A 9,298-nucleotide genomic window follows, 5' to 3' on the forward strand; every position below is an offset into this window, starting at 1 on the left:
TCAAGACAGGGTTTCAGTCTGTCGTCTAGACTGGAGTGCAGTGGTGCCATCTCTGCTTACTGCAACCTCCACCTCCTGGGTCAAGCAAGTCTCATGCCTCAGTCTTCTCAGTAGTTGGGACCATAGTCACTCACCACCATACCTGGCTAATTTTTGTATTTTTTATGTTGGCCAGGCTGGTCTTGAACTCCTGACCTCAGGTGATCTGCTTACCTTGGCCTCCCAAAGTATTAGGATTATAGGCATGAGCCACTGTGCCTGGCCAACTTCACTTTCCATTTAATGATCTCTCTTTACCAAGAACGGTGCTAAGTGCCCTACCTTTCTTTTTTCATCATAACAACCTTATGACGCACTGCTATACCATTTTACTGATGAGAAAACTTTGACTAGCTCAGGTGAGCCTCCTAGCCGAAGGCTATGCAGCTCATAACCTGCTGTAGACACCATGGCCTCAGTCCTGAAACCTTGCTCTCTGTCCTTCAAGGTTATAACCAAACTATTGATTGACTTGGTGGTGAAATGGGGAGAAAAACAGAAACCCTATAAAGCACTAACTCCAGATTTAACATTATGGTTGAACACTTTGATTTCTTTCCCTTCAGTCTGTTTTCTACTTATTACATACCTACATTTGCAAAAAGAGTAAACTAGGCAGACGTAATGGCTCATGCCTGTAATCCCATCACTTTGGGAGGCTGAAATGAGAGGTTAGCTTGAGCCCAGGAGATTGAGACTGCAGTAAGTCGTGATTGGGCCACTGTGCTCCAGCTTGGGCAGCAGCGCGAGACACTGTCTCAAGAAAAAAGAATAAATTTAGATCTTAAACCTATGGTAAACAGAATTTGAGGGTTCTTTTTTCTTTTTTTTTGAAACAGAGTTTTGCTCTTGTTGCCCAGGCCGGAGTGCAGTGGTGCAATCTCGGTTCAGTGCAGCCTCCGCCTCTTGAGATTCTCCTGCCTCAGCCTTTCAAGGAGCTGAGACTACAGGCATGTACCACCATGCCCGGTGAATTTTTTGTATTTAGTAGAGACGAGGTTTCACCATGTTGGTCAGCCTGGTCTTGAACCCCTGAACCTCAAGTGATCCATCCACCTTGGCTTCCCAAAGTGCTGGGATTAAAGGTGTGAGCCGCCACGCCTGGACTTGAGTTTTACAAACTTTGGTTACGCCTAAAGATGAAAGTGAAAAAACAAGATGAGTCAGAAAATGGACAAAGGGAGCTCCTATAGGGAGGGGTGTATGTGCAGTGAAACCACAGATGTTAACATTTTAGCGTGTGTTCCAATAAATAAAAATAAGACACAGTCTCTTAAGTAATTCCCTTGTACACAACACATACCCATCTTTCTCGGTCTTTTTTTTTTTTTTTCTCTAAAAATTTTTTTTTTTTTTTTTAAAGAAACAGGGTTTCACCATGTCGCCCAGGCTGGTCTCGAACTCTTGAGCTCAGGCAATCTGCCTTCCTTGGCCTCCCAAAGAACTAGGATTACAGGCGTAAGCCACCGTGCCCGGCCCCTTGGTCTTTTTATGTTCTGTAATTAGATGAATGTCATTGCGAACTGATCTTTGCTCACTAGTTTAGGTGTCTCTTTACAAGTGGAATTTCAGGGCTGGGCTTGGTGACTCCTGCCTGTAATAATCCCAGCACTTTGGGAGGTGGAGGCGGAGATGGGTGGATCACGAGGTTAGGAGTTTGAGACCAGCCTGGCCAATATGGTGAAACCCTGTCTCTATTAAAAATACAAAAAAAAAAAATAGCCAGGTGTGGTGGCAGACACCTGTAATCCCAGCTACTTGTGAGGCTGAGGCAGGAGAATCCTTTGAACCTGGGTGGCGGAGGTTGCAGTGAGCCAAGATTGTGCCGTTGCACTCCACTCCAGCCTAGGTGACAGAGCCAGATTCTGTCTCAAAAAAAAGAAAAAGAAAAAAGTGGAATTTCAGGAGCAAGATGATATATATAGAGAGAGGTAGAGGGAGACTGTATAAATTTGTATATGTCGATTAAGTTCCCTCTTAGAAATCTGTATTTCACCTTTCCTGCACTGTATAAGAGTTGTCTAGTGGCCCAAACTTACCTGTTAAAAGTTTACAGTTTGTTAAAATCTCTAACATATTTGGGAGTACAGAGATGTCAGAGTTTTCTCTTAATTTTGATTACAGTTTCTCTTGGCTTCATATGCTTTTGTCATTTCTCACTAGCTCAGTAATAATTGTGAAAAGTTATTTTGTATCTTACGTTTTGGATCTAAAGTCTGTGCTAATCTGTGGTATTAGAGAAGCTTTTGGAATCCAAAAAACCTCTTCATCTCTCTAGCTTAGTTAAGTTGTTTCTTTCTGAAACATCACTGGTTTGAAGTAGTAGAAACAGATTTTTTAAATTTTTAAATTTTTATTTTTAGAGATGGGGTTTTACCATGTTGGCCAGGTTGGTCTTGAACTCCTGACCTCACGTGATCCACCCGCCACGGCCTCCCAAAGTGCTGGGATTACAGGTGTGAGCCACCGCGCCTGGCCAGAAATAGATTTTAATGCTGCTTGCATGATGAAGAGCTGATCTCAAAGGAAATTTTAATATCAGTATGCCATCCATTCTACTTATTCCTCCTCCTTTTCATGAACTCTGCTTTTCTCCTATTTTACTCAAGAAAATAAGGAGGAGGGCCTCTAGTCATATCTTTCATCACTCACTCTTCTTGTCTCTTCCCTCTTCTCCCAATTTTTCTGGTTGCATGTCTTGTCTTCTGCTTTCCCTCCTCCCTTTTGTCTGGCTAATATCTTTAATTTTAATTCAGAGTGGGGTCTTGCCTTGTTGCCCAGGCTAGATTGCAGGGGCTCTATCATAGCTCACTGCAGTCTCAAATTCCTGGGCTCAAGTGATCCTCCCATCTCAACCTCCTGAGTAGTGTATGCCACCTGGCTAATTTTTAAATTTTTTGTAGAGACAGGGTCTTGTCATCTTTCCCAGGCTGGTCTCAAATTTCTGTGCTCAAGCCATCTTCCCCGTCTCTGCTTCCCAAAGTGCTAGGATTACAGGCTTGAACCACTGGTGTGTGATGCTTGGACTTCGCCGACATCTTTTAGTTCTAATTTTCAGCTTTAACTTTTTTTTTTTTTTTTTTTTGAGATGGAGTCTTGCTTGCTCTGTCGCCCAGGCTGGAGTGGAGTGGTGCGATCTCAGCTCACTGCAACCTCCGCCTCCTGAGTTCAAGTGATTCTTGTGCCTCAGCCTCCCAAGAAGCTGGGACTACAGGCTCCTGCTACCACACCTGGGGCTAATTCTTGTATTTTTTAGTAGAGACGGGGTTTCACCATGTTGACCAGGCTGGTCTCCAACTCCTGACCTCAGGTGATCTGCTTGCCTTGGCCTCCCAAAGTGCTAGGCTTATAGGTGTGAGGCACTGTGCCCACTGGCCAACAGTTTTAAAGAACTTTCTGAATGATATTGGCAGACACAGGGAAACGGGGTGGTTGGCAGAGATGGGTGGGTTGAGGTGGGTGGGACATGTGGACAGTGATGACCACACATATAAAACATGGGTTAGGTAGAAATTTGTTTTCATTATACTTTCTAAACGTTAACTATAGCCGTTATGCTGGTTCATAATTTTGCTTTGTTTACTCACCTTTTTGTGGCTTTTGACATTCACCTCCGTCTGGCTCAGTAAATGTTTCTTGACTGATTTTTTTTGAGATGAAGTCTTGCTCTGTTGCCCAGGCTAGAGTGCAGTGGTACAATCTTGGCTTACTACAACCTCCACCTCTTGGGTTCCACCAATTCTCCTGTCTCAGCTTCCTGAGTAGCTGGGATTACAGGTACATGCCACAATGCCCAGCTAATTTTTTTGTATTTTTAGTAGAGACGGGGTTTCACCATGTTGGCCAGGCTGGTCTTGAACTCCTGACCTCAAGTGATCCACCTGCCTTGATTTCCCAAAGTGCTGGGATTATAGGCCTGAGCCACTGTGCCTGGCTATTGACTGATTTTTATGAGTACAATCTCAAGTGAGACATTTTCTAAGTATCTTTATTATTATAAAACATTTCTTTTAAGAGGGTATTCTTGGCACTGTGTTAATTTTTATGAATGCTTTTATACCTATCCAGGACCCCTCGTCCAGTCATTGTGGAGCCCATGGAGCAGTTTGATGATGAAGATGGCTTGCCAGAGAAGCTGATGCAGAAAACTCAACAATACCATAAGTAAGATTTTATTATTAGATACTTTATATATGTACTATCAAGGGTGTTTAGTACATTTGTTTTTAAGTATTGTTGGATTATGAGGTGTTCTGTTTATTTATATAAATCTGGTTAGTAGAATGGCCTGGTCTACATGGAATGCTAGTTTTCTTTTTTTTTTTTTTTTTTTTTTTGGAGACAGTGTCTTATTCTGTTATCCTGGAGTGCTGTGGTGTGATCTTGGCTCCCTGCAGTCTCTACCTCCCACGTTTGAGTGATTCTCGTGCCTCAGCCTCCTGAGTAGCTGGGATTACAGGCACACACCACCATGCCTAGCTAATAGTTTTCTTTTTTTATATGGGTAAAACATAGTAATTTTTTTAGAAAAGTCTACTTTTATAGCTGGGGCAGGGTGGGTAGTAGGAAGAACCTGTCAATAATACTTAGGCCAGAAAAACAATGAATTCTAGGTAACATGAAAATACGTTTTTTTTTTTTTTTGAGTTGGAGTCTTGCTCTCGTTACACAACTGGAGTGCAGTGGCATGATCTCACTGCAACCTCCATCTCCTGAGTTCAAGGGTTTCTTCTTCCTCAGCCTCCCGAGTAGCTGGGATTACAGGCATATGCCACCATGCCTGGCTAATTTTTTGTTTTTTAGTAGAGGCAGGGTTTCGCCACATTGGCCAGGCTGGTCTTGAATTCCTGACCTCAGGTGATCCACCTGCCTCGGCCTCCCAAAGTGCTAGGATTACAGGTGTGAGCCACTGTGCCCAGCTGAAAATGCTTATTAAGTTTTATTTTATGCTTCAAGTCTATTGTAGGTTAAAAGGACACTTTTGGTGTGCTGGGTTGGAGCAGGGTATGCCTAGTTAAATAGCCAGATACATGGAAAAAACTCTTAGAAATTGCAAAAAATAACTCATTTTCAAAATTTTGAGTGTTTATTCTTTTGCCCTTTACACTTATAATAAAAGTATATTTACATAAATTACCTATATGAGTGCATTATTATTTTTTTCAGTTTATAAAACTTTATTAAACATTTCGAACAGCAATGCAACAAACAAACACACCACATAAAAGTTCTAGAATAGCAGTCCAAATGTTTCACAAGTATGGCCTCACAGTCTCATTCCCTAGATGGACTGCCTCTAGTTCTGTTCTCTGCCTGGGCCACCTCCCTTTCTCCTCCAGTTACTTTTGCAGAGTCCATTATGTTTTTAAAAACATAATGTATTCGGCCGGGCGCGGTGGCTCAAGCCTGTAATCCCAGCACTTTGAGACACCGAGGCAGGTAGATCATTTGAGGTCGGCAGTTTGAGACTAGGCTGGCCAACATAGTGAAACCCCATTTCTACTAAAAATATAAAAATTAGCTGGGTATGGTGGCACACGCCTGTAATCCCAGCTCCTTGGGAGGCTGAGGCAGGAGAATTGCTTGAACCTGGGAGGTGGAGGTTGCTGTGAGCTGAGATCGCGCCATTGCATTCCAGCCTGGGTGACAGAATGAGACTCCATCTCAAAAAAAAAAAAAAGTCACTTATTTATTTATATTTTTGAGACAGTCTCACTCTTGCAATCTCTGTTCACTGCAGCCTCCACCTCCTGGGTTCAAGGAATTCTTGTGCTTCACCCCCCCGAGGAGCTGGGATTACAGGTGTGCACCACCACGCCCAGCCAATTTTTGTAATTTTAGTAGAGACGGGATTTCACCCTGTTGGCCAGGCTGGTCTCGAACTCCTGACCTCAGGTGAACTACCTGCCTTTGCCTCTGAAAGTGCTGGGTTTACAGGTGTGGGCCACTGCACCCCACCCACTTGTTTATTACATAAATAAAACCTGGAGTGCCTTTTTGTTAGCCACTGTTCTAGGTGCTGGCAGTGTAGTCAAGCAAATAGTTGGATTTATACCTAGGAATTAGAGCAACTGTCCTGGCCGGATTCCTTAACATGATATTTTAAAGTTCAAAGGACCAAACCCTGAATCCTGGAGTACTCTGGTGTGTCGAGGTTGGGAACATTGCAGGGAATCAAAAACGACTGAGAAGGGAGCATTCATTCATTGGAGTAGGAGGAAGAACCGTCTGACTGTGTCCTGGAAGCAAGGGAAGAGAGTATTTCAGGGAGGAAGCATTAGTAATAATTGATTATATTTCCTATCTATTCTGATTTCCCTTACAATGCCCTCCCCCCTCCCCCTTCTTCTTCTTTCTTTCTTTTTCGAGACAGGGTCTGGCTTTGTTGCCCAGACTACAGTGTAGTGGCATGATCATGGCTCACTACAGTCTCTACCTCCTGGTCTCAAGTGATCCTTCCACCCCAGACCCCCTCCCCTGCCAAGTAGCTGGGACTATAGTTGTGGGCCACCACGTCTCGTTAATTTTTAAATTTTTTTAAAGGCAGGGTTTCATTATGTTGCTCAGGGTGGTCTCAAACTCCCAGGCTCAAGCGATCTGCCCGCCTTGGCCTCTCAAAGTTGAGTTTACAGGTGTGAGGCACTGGACCTGGCCACAGTGCCAGTTTTTAAAGGGTTCGTGTGACTTCCTCTTCACCTAACTTTTTACTTGTTATGGGTCACCATTACAAATTTGAAATAGAGCATACTTTTGGATTTGGGGGAGAGAATACTAGAAGTACAACGTTGTTAAAAGAATAGACTTTATAGACAATATTTCTTTATATATTTAATGGTCTCAGCAAACCTTAATAAGAGGTAGTTATGGCCAGACGCGGTGGCTCATGTCTGTAATCCCAGTACTTTGGGAGGCCGAGGCAGGTGGATCATGAGGTCAGGAGTTCAAGACCGTGGTGAAACCCCGTCTCTACTAAAAATACAAAAATTAGCCAGGTGTGGTGGCTCATGCCTGTAATCCCAGAGGTGGAGGATGTAGTGAGCTGAAATTGTGCCACTGCACTCCAGCCTGGGTGGCAGAGCAAGACTGTCTCAAAAAAAAAAAAAAAAAAAAAAAAAAAACTTGTTATAGTTTCAGTTTTACTACTAAAGATTTATAGGCCGGGCGTGGTGGCTCACACGTGTAATCCTAGCATTTTGGGTGGCTGAGACGAGTGGATCACCTGAGGTCAGGAGTTGAGACCAGCCTGGCCAGGATGGTGAAACCCTGTCTCTACTGAATACAAAATTAGCCAGGTGTGGTGGCACATGCCTGTAATCCCAGCTACTTGGGAGACTCAGGCGGGAGAATCACTTGAACCTGAGAAGTGGAGGTTGCATTGAGCCGAGATTGCGCCGTTTTTCTCCAGCAAGGACAACAAGAGCAAAATTCCTTCTCAAAAAAAAGGATTTATTCCCAGAAGAAAATGCTTACAAAGCGTTAAGAGCCAGGATTCAAATTCACTTGCAGCTACGAAAAAGCATGTTATGTCATTGTTGTTGTTGTTTTTTTTTCCTGTGGGAGAAAATAAAAAGAATTTAAAAATGTAGTCAATCTTTGACTTAGGAACTGCTGACTGGTAATTGTTTTAGAAAAATTAGTGGTTGGTAGATTCTCCCACTCTTTCCCATTTTCCAGTTGGTGCTTTCAAAAGAAAAAAAATCCATGTAGGTTTTTTAGATATAGGGTCCCTAGAATCATGGCTGTCTTTGGTATTTCTTCAAGTGCTTCTGAAGATCTTTTCCTCTTCTGTTACCACATCTTTCTCTCTGTGACAGTCTTCCCCTTTCTCCCAGATTTGTCATACCCATTCCTCCTCACCTCCATACCCCAAAATAAAAGTTAAAATTTACATTTGTAGCAAGTTATCTATGCTTTTATTCATGGAGTGGGATTGTGTTCCTATCAGTACTTTTTTTTTCCTTTTTTGTTTGTTTTGACACAGAGTTTTGCTCTTGTTGCCCAAGCCGGAGTACACTGGCACAATCTCGGCTTACTGTAACCTCCATCTCCTGGGTTCAAGCGATTCTCCTGCTTCAGCCTCCTGAGTAGCTGGGATTGCAGGCGCGCGCCACCACGCCCAGCTAATTGTTTGTATTTTTAGTATAGACTGGGTTTCTCTGTGTTGGTCAGGCTGCTCTCGAACTCCCTACCTCAGGTGATTCACCTGTCTCGGCCTCCCAAAGTGCTGGGATTACAGTTATGAGCCACGGCACCCGGCACCTATCAGAGCTTTTTAATAGTGGCTGTTATAGGCAAGACTAATTGAAGATTTTTCTGCAAAAATTTCTTGGAAGTTGGCTGGACGTGATGGTTCTTACATGTAATTCCAGCACTTTGGGAGGCAGAAGGGTTGCCTGAGTCCAGGAGTTTAAGACCAGCCTGGGCAACATAGTGGTACCTCATCTCTACAAAAAATACAAAAATTAGCTGGTCATGGTGGCATGCCCCTTTAGTCCTAGCTACTCTGCAGCTTCAGGTGGGAGGATTGCTTGAGCCCGGGAGGTTGATTGGGCAGTGAGTCTTAATTGTGGCACTGTACTCCAGTGTGGGCAACTGAGCAAGACCCTGTCTCAAAAAATCCCGAAACAACAGCAACAACAACCAAAATTCTTTAAAGGAAAAAAAATTGGGACCAGATGTGGTGTCTTGCACCTGTAATTTTGGCACTTTTGGAGGCTGAGGAATGAGGAATACTTGAGGCCAGGAGTTTGAGATCAGTCATATTTTTTATATTTACATCTATATGTCTCGTATATATATAAATGAAGTCTTTCAAATACATTCATAGGCCTTTATTTTTATTTGGTAATTTGTTTTCTCATTGATTTATTCAAGAATTATATATTTAATGTATATACTGCATTCTAGGTCCTTGAGGTACAGCAGTTAACAGATACATTTGATGTCATCAGTTGAGTTTATAGGCTACCGAGGGAAAGAGCTATTAAATAGTTAACTGTCATTGTAATGAGTTAGGCCTTGATTTGGTTGTCTATCCAATTAACTTGGCACATAACACTCAATAAAATCCAGCTGGTTTTAATAGTAAAAACATCTGATCCAGACAGTTAATCCGTATGTTGCAGACTTTCCTTTGTAAAATATTTAATTGACTGAAAACCAGAAAATGAAACCTCCAAAAGCAGAAATTTTACAGGTAATAATTAGGAGAGCCTGGGTTGTAGCATCAGATTGTCTAAGTTTGAATCGTTGTTCTATT

The 9,298-nt window shown here is 42.7% G+C and overlaps 1 protein-coding gene across 1 annotated transcript in view; it reads left to right on the forward strand.

The window, feature by feature from the left end:
* The window catches only part of PSPC1 (paraspeckle component 1), an 89,747-nt gene that overhangs the window by 25,076 nt on the left and 55,373 nt on the right, over positions 1-9,298 (forward strand). Inside the window, exon 3 of the mRNA XM_017548220.2 lies at positions 4,108-4,203. Coding sequence (XP_017403709.1) covers positions 4,108-4,203 — 96 coding nt within the window. The remainder of the gene's footprint in view (positions 1-4,107; positions 4,204-9,298) is intronic.

The sequence above is a fragment of the Cebus imitator genome, unplaced genomic scaffold, assembly GCF_001604975.1.
Source record: "Cebus imitator isolate Cc_AM_T3 unplaced genomic scaffold, Cebus_imitator-1.0 Scaffold204, whole genome shotgun sequence".
Classification (NCBI taxonomy): Eukaryota; Metazoa; Chordata; class Mammalia; order Primates; family Cebidae; genus Cebus; species Cebus imitator.